The 13,012-nt window shown below is 35.8% G+C and overlaps 2 protein-coding genes across 2 annotated transcripts in view; one reads left to right on the top strand and one right to left on the bottom strand.

The window, feature by feature from the left end:
* The window catches only part of LOC125194733 (exocyst complex component SEC3A-like), a 12,363-nt gene extending 1,303 nt beyond the window's left edge, over positions 1 to 11,060 (top strand). Inside the window, exons 2-25 of the mRNA XM_048092964.1 lie at positions 763 to 833; positions 1,064 to 1,144; positions 1,269 to 1,336; positions 1,428 to 1,530; positions 1,637 to 1,785; positions 3,579 to 3,696; positions 3,886 to 3,990; positions 4,325 to 4,426; positions 4,570 to 4,707; positions 5,113 to 5,241; positions 5,327 to 5,407; positions 5,536 to 5,610; positions 6,223 to 6,396; positions 6,501 to 6,648; positions 6,734 to 6,798; positions 6,907 to 7,077; positions 7,607 to 7,686; positions 8,449 to 8,530; positions 9,047 to 9,144; positions 9,273 to 9,381; positions 9,925 to 9,993; positions 10,376 to 10,441; positions 10,526 to 10,615; positions 10,773 to 11,060. Coding sequence (XP_047948921.1) covers positions 763 to 833; positions 1,064 to 1,144; positions 1,269 to 1,336; positions 1,428 to 1,530; positions 1,637 to 1,785; positions 3,579 to 3,696; positions 3,886 to 3,990; positions 4,325 to 4,426; positions 4,570 to 4,707; positions 5,113 to 5,241; positions 5,327 to 5,407; positions 5,536 to 5,610; positions 6,223 to 6,396; positions 6,501 to 6,648; positions 6,734 to 6,798; positions 6,907 to 7,077; positions 7,607 to 7,686; positions 8,449 to 8,530; positions 9,047 to 9,144; positions 9,273 to 9,381; positions 9,925 to 9,993; positions 10,376 to 10,441; positions 10,526 to 10,615; positions 10,773 to 10,883 — 2,483 coding nt within the window. The 3' untranslated portion in view covers positions 10,884 to 11,060. The remainder of the gene's footprint in view (positions 1 to 762; positions 834 to 1,063; positions 1,145 to 1,268; positions 1,337 to 1,427; positions 1,531 to 1,636; positions 1,786 to 3,578; positions 3,697 to 3,885; positions 3,991 to 4,324; positions 4,427 to 4,569; positions 4,708 to 5,112; positions 5,242 to 5,326; positions 5,408 to 5,535; positions 5,611 to 6,222; positions 6,397 to 6,500; positions 6,649 to 6,733; positions 6,799 to 6,906; positions 7,078 to 7,606; positions 7,687 to 8,448; positions 8,531 to 9,046; positions 9,145 to 9,272; positions 9,382 to 9,924; positions 9,994 to 10,375; positions 10,442 to 10,525; positions 10,616 to 10,772) is intronic.
* A 50-nt stretch (positions 11,061 to 11,110) lies between these two features.
* On the bottom strand, positions 11,111 to 12,515 carry LOC125193167. The gene is made up of 5 exons (XM_048090917.1): positions 12,129 to 12,515; positions 11,974 to 12,051; positions 11,810 to 11,900; positions 11,569 to 11,672; positions 11,111 to 11,435 (listed from the first exon to the last, which is right to left on the bottom strand). Exons 1-5 carry the CDS (start codon positions 12,456 to 12,458, stop codon positions 11,220 to 11,222), a joined length of 819 nt encoding a protein of 272 aa, XP_047946874.1. The 5' UTR covers positions 12,459 to 12,515; the 3' UTR covers positions 11,111 to 11,219.
* Positions 12,516 to 13,012: the final 497 nt, after the last annotated feature.

Genomic DNA, 13,012 nt, shown 5'->3' with positions numbered 1-13,012 from the left:
AGGGTGGGAAGTAGTTGCTACTCAAAGCATTTTTACTCTTCTAAACCTCGAGATTGAGCGCAACTCATGTTACGATCTTATCATATTAGTTTTCCATATTTGGCATAAGTTGTGTTCTAAGTACTAATTTTAGAGGTCTATTGTCAAGTCAGTTTCAGTTAGCATCAGAAATTGTGTTGGACACATCAATGTCAACTTTGCTATATTTAGATTCTTGTATTTAACTAGGTTTGGGGAAATTTGTATGAATTCTTTTAACTATGTGCATGTGTTTTTGTTATTTAAATGAAGATAGCCGATCGATGGAATTACCGTACTCATGTTCTGGATATGTGTTGGAACTGGAAAGACAGATATTCATACTAATACATTAGCTTGACATGCGTAAGGGATTTGAATAAGCGGTCCGTCGAATGCTGGGAAACATGTGTTTGCTTCAATTTTGGGCATGATGGTATTGTTAGCACTGTTGAAATAAATTTGTTTCCATCCCCTTCCTCATCTAAAAAACATTGCTTGAATACAGTTATAAAGGTCTTTAATGTGGTTTATTGATCATCTTCAAGGCTTTCCTCTGATCTTGATGAGCTACATAACAGATGACTGCACCTTTTCTTCATGTTGATTGTGTGCATAGTGTAGATATTATAATAGTAACTGGTGGAACAGTCTTAGCTGCTCTGTTCTAATTCTGGAATGAATAAAATATTGATCATGTGATGTTATTATTGTTTGTCTAATTGCTTGATATGTTGCTTGCAGCAAAGGCAAAAGGCCAAGGAGCATCAGTTTTTCTTCATGTGTTAAAGTATTCCACCGCAGATATTCTTGAAGTAAGTATCATATACTTATTTTAAAGTTTTTATGATGTACACTATCTTTTTTCATATATTCGGTTTCTTCTTGTTCACCACAGTAGAGATAGTTACATGGTTTCACGAATATTGAGTAACAATTTTAACAACTCAAGCTTATAATCCATGAGCACTAATCAGGGATATCACTTTGTTTTGAAAGTTTGAAGTATGTTTTGGCTTACATTTCTATTTCCATTGTTGTATAGCCTGCGAAACTGTACAAGCTGAAGCATCTATCAAAAGTCGAAGTTGTTACAAATGATCCTACCAGTTGTACTTTTATGCTGGTAAATAATTCCTAGCCTCTATATACATCCTTGCTAAAAATATTTTCTTCCATAAATTCATGATCCATGATTCCATGCTAAAAAATTGTTGTGAAAGTGAATAATGCTGATATTGTTCTTCAAGGGATTTGATAACCTCAGAAGCCAGAGTGTTGCCCCACCTCAGTGGACAATGCGCAATGTTGATGACAGGTATACCCCTTCAACCGGTTATTGGTTATGAATTGCCTTACTTCTTCTTCCTCTGCTGATGATTCCCCCTTCAATTCTATCGGTGTTGTAGGAACCGAATACTGCTTTGCATCTTAAATATCTGCAAGGATGTGTTGGGTCGTCTTCCTAAAGTTGTTGGTATAGACGTTGTGGAGATGGCTCTTTGGGCTAAGGTGCAGGGTGATATGATTTGGTTATTAATGTTTCCATCTACAGGACCATGATTGTAATAGTTATACTCCGTTTTTGTGATCAGAGTTTATTTTGTATCTTTTACAGGAAAATACACCAGCCATTTCTAAGCAACAAGGTGTCGTTCAAGATGGGCCTATTGTGGCTGCAGTTGCAGAAACTGACACAAAAGTGACTGTTGAAAGGGAACTTGTATCTCAAGTGGAGGAAGAGGATATGGAGGCTCTTTTAGGAACGTATGTACTTTATTTGAATATAAGATTCCTTCCTTGCGCTGAGCTCTTAGAATATAGTCAAACTAGTTATAACTACTATTGTAATGCAATGTTTACAAGTGGAAACAAGAAAGCATCATGGTATCACAATCCTGATTATGAGGAAATCCAGTTTTTACCAGATATGGTTTGTGACGTATGCTTGTTCATGCATAAAATTGCAATTTCTTAGGAGAAGAGTCTTTAAACGTAATTGATTTCAGGGACTGCTAATGTGAGTTAATTTGCGGGAAGTATGGCTCAGTTACAATACATTTGGGACATGGTAGTATGCCATTGATGAGTCTTCATCTAGTTCCTTTAGATGTATAACCTTGAGTATTCTTATTGATTTCTAGATTCTGATCGATGATTCTATAGCTAATATTGATTCTTATTTGAAACCTAAAGTATTACTAAGAAGAAACAATTAACATGTCAATTTACATATGAGGGTATGCAAATTAAGGGAGGAAACAATTAACATGTCAATTTACATATGAGTGTATGCAAATTAAGGGAGGAAAATTTGTGCGGATTGAGCATGAAAATCCTTCAGTATAATTTATGAAGATTGTGCCATCATTTAGTAAACTAATGCTTCGTACAAATTCTCAATAGCTGAAACCTGTGCCCTGTTTGTTTAATTGCTAGAAATTTCATAATTCCTTGATTCCCAAAATGACATGGACCAATAAAACATACTCCCTCCACTCCAAAGAAAGAATCCACTTTAAATTGGCCTGGAGTTTTAAGTTAGATTTCACAGCTATTCTTTTTAACCACCAGTACTTTTATTGATTTATTGATTTAGTTACCAGTACTTTTATTGATTTATTATTCTTTTTCTGTGAAATTTAAGTAAAAAAATGCTAATCCTTTCTTCACTATCTTATTTTCCTTGTGCTTATTAAGCTATTTTCATTTGATCCTTCATTTTGTATTTCTATTAAATAAAGCTCAGAGGACTGAATAAACCATGTAAAATTAAAAATAGATTTTCATGTTAATTAGTTTTGTAAATTTTAATCTAACTGCATACCCTTAAATTAAAAGCTTTATCTTGATTCTGTGGCAAATAATTTTCTTCAGGCATTCTTGTTAAGAATTTTCGACATTGCACATGCTGTTGTCTTTAATGAAGTTTAAGAAAGTATTACTGACTCAGTTTTGTATGCTATAAGGAAAAGATTTGGAAAAAACAGTCTAATGTGAGAAAAGACTGCCTGAAGACTTGAGTTTTATGTATACAAAAATGGGTACTCAATCGTATGGTTGTTGTTGATGATCTTGATTGCAACCAAGATGTTAGTATTGAAGGATCAATTCTTTTCTAGTTGGGGACTAGCTCTACCTTTTATGTGGCTCCACTAACCTTCATTCTTTCCTGGTGAGGTTAGATTTCACATTTTACCTGAACTCCTCATTTAAGGGATATGTTTAACCTAATTTTAAAATAGCTTTAGATGCATGTGAAAATTGGTGGGACTAATTGGCAGCAGTTAAAATGAGATTGTTAAGGTGCAACCAAGCTGCTATCAGTATATTAGGATTCCTCTCATATTTTCACTGAGAGGACACCTTGGACTGTCCTGGCAAATAGTGGAAGACAGTAGAAGTATTTTCCTGCCACTTGCCATTGTGGACATATTTTACTGATAGACAAGGGTCCTTCGATTGACGATTGCCTCATATTTGAAGGAGTAGGTAGTTCTTTTATTCATGTTCATGGTTAAGTTTTTACCACATGGTCTACCATGTTCATTAACCTGCAGTTATGTTATGGGAATCGGTGAAGCCGAGGCATTTTCTGAGCGGTTGAAACGAGAGCTTCAAGCATTAGAAGCAGCAAATGTGCATTCAATTTTAGAAAACGAACCTTTAATAAATGAGGTTAGTTATGATCCTATCAGTTATGTGATGCATCTATTCTTTTTGTGGGATTTCCATATACTTAGACTTCTGGAACACTGAAAGTCTGCACAGCAGTGCCCCTTTTCGTCCTGTGTCTGGTTAGATTCGATTATGCTTTTTTTTTTTGCAGTAGCAATATGTATAAAGCCATATTTTCTTTGCCTGCAGGTATTACAAGGGCTTGAGTCAGCTAATAGCTGTGTGGAAGACATGGATGAATGGCTAGGTATTTTCAATTTGAAACTTCGCCACATGAGGGAGGACATAGAGTCGGTAAAGATCTCTACACACCGTAGATAAGGAAAAGTTTGTTAATCTACCTACTTATGTATACCACAGACTCCCATTTTTTCTGCTGATGTTTGCTCCTAATTTTGATAAGAGAGATGTGGTTAGAACAAAATATATGTTGACTATGTATATTGCCACTGCAAGATTTTGCCACTTATACTTGGTTCCAAGCACATGCCGTACATCTAAGCTAGTCTATCCATGTATTTTGATATGTTTATTAACTGTTTTATATTTAAGTCATTTTCCTAATTCATGTAGGAAACAAGGGCATTATTGCTAGTTTGCTAACATATTTATGCTTGGTGGCCTGCAGATTGAAACGCGAAATAATAAGCTGGAAATGCAGTCTGTAAATAATAAATCTCTGATTGAAGAACTTGATAAGCTTCTTGAAAGACTGCGTATCCCATCTGAGGTCATTACTCATTTTTTCCTAGTTTGTGAAATGTGTCTTTTGTTTCATAACTAAGTGTACCATGTTTACTATAGCTCCCCCCATTCAAGTCCGTACATGTGAAAATTTAGCTTTTAATTTGTTGTTTTTCCTTTCAATTGCAGTATGCGACATGCCTTACAGGGGGCTCATTCGATGAGGCTCGCATGCTTCAGAACATAGAAGCTTGTGAGTGGTTAGCAAATGCATTAAGAAACCTTGAAGGTCCCCACTTGGATCGTACCTATGCAAACATGAGATCTGTATGTAAGCTTTATGCCTTGAATCTTTTACTTTTCTGGTCAAGGTTTGCACACTCTAGTTATTCATATCATATAACATTATAATAAGTATTATATGTTAGAATTGGAAGAAGTTTTGAATTGTTATCAGATTTATGAAGTTTCTCTTCTGGCCATAGTTTTTGGAAAATCTGACTTCTCTTGTCAAGTTTGCAGACTGTAGTTATTCATTCAATATAACATTATATATTAAGACTCAGAAGGAGTTTAAGTTATTTGTTATTCTGAGCTTTATGAAGTTTCTCTTCTCGGGACTATACTTGAAGAGAAATAATTAGTTTCTGAATTGAAACTGGTTATCTGATACAGCTTAGTCTTGTTTAAAAATTTTGGGATAATTATCTTACTGGATATGGTGGTGAACAGGTTAGGGAGAAGCGGGCAGAACTTGACAAGTTGAGAAATAATTTTGTCAAAAGAGCATCTGAATTCCTGAGGAACTATTTTACTAGTTTGGTGGATTTCATGATAAGTGATAAGAGTTACTTCTCTCAGGTATGCCGTGTAATGATACTGTTGATTTGTAATTATTGGTCTGCAATAATGATTGTAATTTTGCTGTTGTCTTGGTCATTAACAGCGCGGACAACTGAAGAGGCCAGATCATGCGGATTTAAGATACAAGTGCAGAACATATGCACGCCTCTTGCAACACTTGAAGGTACAGTGAAACAGATGGTTGGTGTTGTTGCTAACAGTCTCGAGCTACACTATTTCTTCATACCATGCTTTAATTTGGAGCTTCTGTTGCTTGCTTCCCCCCCCCCCCCCCCCCCTTTACATTTGCAGACTCTAGATAAGAATTGCTTGGGTCCACTGAGGAAAGCTTATTGCAGCTCTTTGAATTTGCTTCTACGTCGAGAGGTCAGGATACAGCTAAGCGGTTCTTCATTTTCTTGTCTAATGTATCTTCGTGTTTGCATCTACAGCTGCATGTCGTTTAAAAAGGTTTTGTCAGTTGTTTTGGTCTTTGACCCCACTGTTATGCTGTCTATAATAGAATTATGATTGTCTTATGCATGAATTGCTTTCAGTATTACTGGATATTATCTCATTATCAGGATATGCTTTACGTAAATAATCCCTAAGTCCCAAGTTATGTTCTCTTATGGATATCCAAATAAAAAGGGAAGTTTCCTAGTGAAAATAATTGTCCAAACAGTGTTATGCTTTTGGATGAATTATAACATTAATGATATTTAGCTTGATATTCTTCTGAATGATTCTATGCATATTTGTGTCATGTTTCTGTAATCTGTAGAAACTGATGTGTTATCTTCTAGGGCTAAAGCAGATATTTTATCTGCCATTAACAGTGTGGGAACCATGATTGTCATGCAAATTTCAAAACATGTTACTTGATGTTGATCTTTCCATTTTGTTTTATCTGATTTGTACTTAACATTTTGATCTGTCTTTTCATTCATTTTATACATCAAATTTCACCTTAGACATCAGTTATGATTGCCACTCCAGGCCCGTGAGTTTGCAAATGAACTTCGTGCTAGTACTAAGGCATCAAGGAATCCGACGGTGTGGCTTGATGGTTCCACAGGATCTAATCAAAGTGCCAGTAGTGCAGACACATCTACAGTTTCAGAGGCATATGCAAAAATGCTGACCATTTTTATTCCTCTTCTAGTGGATGAGGTTATAATGAGCTTCCTTTAACTTCAGTATCCTGTTGCTTTTGCTGCTTTCTCTTTTTTGAAAGATTATTACTTCTTACATATTCTATTGTTGCTGAACTCTAGAGCTCTTTCTTCGCGCACTTCATGTGCTTTGAAGTGCCAGCTCTTGTTCCACCTGGAGGCCTTGCCAATGGCAACAAAAGTGTACTCACTGATGATGAAAACGATGATGATTTGGGCATCATGGACATTGATGATAATGACAATGATGGTAATCTCCATCTCTTATTCTCTCTACGTGCCTGTTTCTGCCAACTGGGACACGTTTAACACATTACCCCCTTGCACTTTTGCAGTTAAAAAGTCTGCAGATCTGCAGGCTTTAAATGAATCACTTCATGATTTGCTTGATGGGATACAGGTATTTTATATTTGTATCTGCAAGTCTTAATTCTCTGATATATAGCTTAAGTTCCTATTTCTTATGGATATTCTTCTTCACCTTTTATTTCTTCCTGTTAAATTCTAGGAAGATTTCTATGCTGTTGTGGACTGGGCATACAAGATCGACCCCCTTCGTTGTATATCTATGCATGGTACAACAGAACGCTATATTTCTGGTCAAAAAGCTGATGCGGCAGGATTCGTGCGTATTTTGCTGGATGACCTCGAAAACAGAATTTCTACGCAGTTCAGTCGTGTAAGTCATTGTGTTTTAGTAGGAGAAACAAATTCCTGAATTAGAACAAAGGGGTATGTACAGAGTGTGGTCTGTATGGTTTTCAAAAATATGTTAGTCTTCTAATTTCTATCAATATCTCAATTAGCTTGAAGTACTATAGCAACGTAAAATAGAAAATTAGCTGCTAAGGGTCACTAAATCCTATCTTTGGGGGAGGGAGTTTTCCCAGGTGATCGGAATAAAAAAGGCTGAATAACGCTATCCAACTTGAAGTGTAATCAAACTCCATGTTTATGCTTTTTGAGCTATGTGCTTAAGATTGTCAAATCCTGACATATCTTGAAGGTCTCATGACAATTTTTAGATCGTATTTTAAAAGCAGCACTGTGAAATATGCTATGAAATATCAATAATTGGTTTTGGCTATAAAATCTGGCATCAACTTAGTTATATATAACGTCAACTACAGGTATATAATAGAGCTATTATAAATTTAATACAATGACTGGAGATTTTCATCCCCTTAAACATGTACACTGTGTTCCAGTTTGTGGATGAAGCTTGCCACCAGATTGAGAGGAATGAGCGAAATGTTCGACAAGTGGGAGTCTTGTCATATATACCAAGGTAAACTCAACCTCAAGGTCTTTGAAGTTTTAGTAATGGTACAAAATCCTTTTGCTATCTTGATGATGGGATTTTGTAATTTGTTAGCTGTAGTGCCTGTTTTGCATCCTCTATCATGTGCATGATTGTTTGACCAAGAGGACCAAGGCCATAATACTTTCTGACGACAAGCTTTAAAACTTTGCTTTGGATTGCTTCTTGCATAGTAATAGATCATATGGATTATTTAGCCACATCAAGCAATAGAGATAGCTTAACCAGTAACCACACAACATTAGACTAGTTCTATAGGTATCAAGCTGCATCTAACTAGATGCTATTTAAGATGCGGTTTCAGGTCAGCACTATGTCTTTGTCATACTCAGATAAGCTACTATTACTAAGCACTATGTGCTTACATTACTTATAACAATGTTGAGTGTGCTCCAGTTTAGCAACTTTGAGAATAATGGATGGATGGTAGGGGTTGACTGATAGTCTCCATAGTTAAAAGAGATGGGCAGAAGTGAAGTTGGCTGGCTTCAAATGAGATTAGTTACCGATGTTAACAAATAGTTGCAACCAACTGCAAGGTTGGATGTATAATTTGCTCAGAAATTGAACTTGAATGTCTTAGTTGACTTTCTTATTTTATTTTCCACAAGTATTTTTGTGATCTTAAAATTTCCTTTTGAGAACTTAGTTCCCTACATGTTTATTAATGTGGCTTTCTTAGGCAGTCAACAATTATCAGCCATGAATTTACTGTTAGTGTTGTCATAGATTTGCTACTCTTGCAACACGTATGGAGCAATACATACAAGGACAATCAAGGGATTTGGTTGATCGCGCTTACACAAAGTTTGTAAGTGCTTCTCTTAGAATCAATTTCTTTAAATATATATTTGATTTTATTGTTACTATTTTAGCTAGATTCTGACATATGATGCATGTTATGGGTTTTACTAGTAGTATTCAGTTACCTCTTTATTCATCATTACTAGTATAATTAAAGATACAATATCACTTATCTGTGATTTGAGAAGGGAATCATTGAAGAGTATGACAAACCATCTGATTTCTTGTTTATATTTTGGAATGTGCCTGTTGTGGCTGTTCTATTTGAATTATGGTGTACACGTAGAAGCTGTCAGTGATTTTGGAGCCAAATTCTTCTAGATTCATGTTTCAGGCTTAATGAAGTAGCTCATCTTAATCTGTTTTAGTTATGACTATTGCTATAATTATTAATTTTCAATTTTTAATCATTATTGTAGATGTAAGCTGATTTGATCATTGATACTTTGAGTACTATATCCAATAAATCAATATTACATTTCCTGAATTGAAATTTTCTGATGTGTAAAACATATTTTCACAGGTAACTGTAATGTTTGTTACATTGGACAAAATTGCTCAATCAGACCCAAAGTATGCAGATATTTTGCTTTTAGAAAATTATGCAGCATTTCAGAACAGGTATTGATATCAGATTGTGGTCATTCTCTGAACCACATTATGTTATTTGTTATTGTTTATACCTAATATTTGTTTTTTGTGGCTGCTACCAAGAACTGTGATATTCACAACCTAATAACACTGTGCAGTCTGTATGACCTGGCCAATGTCGTGCCCACTTTAGCAAAGTTTTATCACCAAGCAAGTGAAGCGTATGAACAAGCCTGCACACGCTTTATAAACACAATTATCTTATATGTAAGTTATTCTCTTTCATGTGAAAAGGTCTTATCTCTGTTCCTCACTCTAATAAATAATAATATTAGCATCCCATAAGATGCCTTGTAGTTCTCTCCTTTTTCCATCTTATTCCTCCATTTTGCTTTTCTTGGTTAGTTAGCCAATAAGACTTCAACTTTCAAACACTGTCTCTAATCTTATGCTGGATGTCCTACATTGAATGGAAATATCTGTGAAAGAGAGAGAAAGAAGCAAACTATATGAGTGATTTCCACAAGCTGCTATCGTCCCATCACCCGTAGTCACTTCTGAATATCCATCATTGGCATCTTAAAGCTCAGGAGTTTGCTTGTGTTGCTCTTTTTTGTTGTTCTGGATGCTCCTCTGTGTTTAGTTTTTAGATGCCATCTGGTCCATTATTAGACAATTATTCCTTTTCTTTTACCAGCGCGCTCTATTTGATCATTTATTGTTATACTGGTTTGAACAGCTTTTCCAGTTTTCTTTTACCAGCACTCTCTATTCTACACATTGAATAATTATTTAATGTTTCCACTGCAGCAATTTGAACGGCTCTTCCAGTTTTCTCGCAGAATAGAGGACTTAATGTACACAATTACACCAGAAGAGGTAACCCTGAAGCAAATTCCTTACAAATCTCGCTGGTTCTAGAATTTAATTTTTTTTCTTTTTTTCTTGTTCATCTTCTTCATATTCTCCACCACCCCAGTTTTTAAGTCTCTCCTAGTAAGTAGCATATTCATGACATATTTCACTTGATATTTCATCATTTCTTGTAATTTCTTGTAGGAAAGTGATTATAATTTTCCATCCAAACTCTTGTCCTTATCATTTTGCTGTGTATGATGACACTATGAGTCATGAAAGATGCATACAAGCTTCAGTTTTTAATTGATGCCATGTCAACTTCAGCATTCTAAGTCTTTTAGTCTCCTGAGCTTTTTCGTACTATATTTTCTGAGAGTAAACATGAGATAGTGCAAAATTTCAGATTCCGTTCCAGCTTGGATTGTCGAAAATGGATTTACGCAAAGTTGTGAAATCAAGTCTATCCGGGGTATGACTGATTACTGACTTTGAGATTTGCATCTGACTAGAACAATCCCCTCTAACAAAAATTATTATAACTTATAACATATAGGTTGACAAATCCATCGGAGCAATGTATAAACGATTACAGAAGAATTTGACCTCAGAGGAGTTGTTGCCTTCACTATGGGACAAGTGCAAGGTATTCTTTACTTATATAGTAATCTCCGGAAAACTCGAAACTGCCGTTGCAATGATAGTGGCCAATTATGTGCTCCATGGTTTTCCTCCTTGTCGTATTCTTTAGTTATATAGTAATCTCTCTACTATCTTACTGATGTATCTAAAACTAATGGCAGAAAGAGTTTCTTGACAAGTACGACAGCTTTGCCCAACTCGTCGTTAAAATTTATCCAACTGAGTCCATCCCTCCTGTTCCAGAAATGAGAGATCTACTGGCATCTATGTAGATGAGCGGCCAGTGACTTTCAGTTTTTGTGTTATGATTGTAAAAAAGTTGCTGGTCATATTCATTTTCCTTCTCTCTCTTCCTTGTATTTTGGCGGATGCTCGCGATCTGTCTGTTGTATTAGAGATTACACGCTTGATTCATGATCGTTATGCTTAGTGTAAATCTATTTCTTCAAGTAGCTGATTTGCGTATTTCCGGTTGTAATCAATGAATTGGCGGAATATATATTCATAAAAATGATAATTTCCCGTTAATGAATTATATAGTACAAATCAAAGAATATACTAGAATCTAATTTGCCTGTTTCGAACTAGTTTGTATGATGATGAAATGTTTAGTGTTTGTGGAGGTGGGCAGGGTCAGAGATTCTAGAGAGGATGAATATTGAAGCCGAGGATAGAAATATAGCCCCAGCAAAGCATGCAAGATCCATGCCACTGCTCACTCCTATGGTCCTGAATTTATCCAGCACTTGCACTTGCAGAATCAGCATTACAGCATGCCCGATTTTCGCCTTTGCTTCCATCGCAGATCCCCTCCCCATCCACTTCTGTAACCACACAAACGAGAGTAATGTTTAAGGATGATGCTCATGACACACGGCATGTGGCATAACAATGGAAAGACATTTAAGAGTGCTATGAAGCTTATTAATTGTGCTTTCCTTCAAGAATGGGGATTACCTTGAGATTGAAATTCTTGGACACTGTAGAATCTGGTGATCCGACGAACATAACGTATAATGCCATTGCGAAAACAAGCATTGCTGTTCCCATGATGAACATATCTGCCATGGAGATTTGAAACAAAGAATCAAACTTTTGTAATCTACATACTTTATTAAACTGCATATGTAATTGCACCACTAATCACATAAAATACTGTGTAAGAGCAAAACAATGAAACAAAATGATTGACTCATACCAATAGCTTCGATTAATTGGTGGACCACTTGCGCTTGCTCCGACATTCGTAAAAGTGCATGAAAATATGACCCTGTTACTAGAAAACACCCCTGCAATCAATCAGATATTAATTATATTCAATTATAATTATCCTGAATTTCATAATTTTAAATTCATCATTACCTCCAAAAAACATAGTAGGGAACAAATCAAAGATCCACCAATCGCCAACAATGCAAAGAATCGGCAGTCGACTATAGCCTGCAGTCAACAAAAACACAATTAGTTCTGCTATCAATAATCCACCAAATTTTAAAAAAACAAAATAAAAATCCTACCTTTTCAAGGAACATCTGTATATGCAATCCCCATGCCCTTTGTTGCAGAACAAACTTCCTCCAATAGGAGAAAGCATCAGCAACATATCTAAACAGGAGCTCCAAATCCATCCTTTTCTCCGTCTTCGGCTCCGAAACGACAGCATAGGTTGAGCTACAGCCGGCTGCCTTCACCGGAGCCGGCTTCCTCTCTCCGGCACCGGCCGGAGAAATATTCAGACACATAAGTGTCTTGGGGCGCCTTGACGAAACATCACTACTCGAGACAAGAGTTTCATGATGAGTAAAGCCTAAAGGCTTAGACAATCTAAGCAGCCTAGTTGAGGCCATGGATAGGTGCCTTGGAAAATGTTGTTTGTTGATGTTCAATTATGGCTGTGATATTTTCACGTTGTATAAATAGATGGTGCATGAATTGAAGGAAGGTTCATTGCATATTAGCTGGAATTGTCATTATGTGGTAATTTTGATGACCTTTTTGCCTTTTGCAATACACTTTTCTTGGGGAGAAATGTGTTTTTGATGACCAATTTGGTTTAGTTCGCCGACAACGTGTGGGACCAGAAGGATTTAGAGCCGGACACAGTAACACACCCATTTTTGTATCTTTATGGAGAATTTTATTGGTCTAATAGTTATGGCCGTTGAGTTAGTCGCAGGGGAAATGGAATTTGGACGACGCAAAATGCTGATTCCCACGTTCTCCTAGCCTTTCAATGAGCTATAATATACTACCTACGTCCCAATAAATATAAAATATTTGATTTTCGGCATGAAATTTTATTTAGTGTTCTTTTATGAATTAATGAAGAAGAGTGAAATAAGAAATAAAAAAATAATTTTTTTTTTTATTTTTTAAAATATTTCACGTTTAATGGAAAAAC

The sequence above is a fragment of the Salvia hispanica genome, chromosome 6, assembly GCF_023119035.1.
Source record: "Salvia hispanica cultivar TCC Black 2014 chromosome 6, UniMelb_Shisp_WGS_1.0, whole genome shotgun sequence".
Lineage (NCBI taxonomy): Eukaryota > Viridiplantae > Streptophyta > Magnoliopsida > Lamiales > Lamiaceae > Salvia > Salvia hispanica.
Note: the sequence above shows the minus strand (reverse complement) of the source record. Positions and strands in the feature narration are given on the sequence as shown.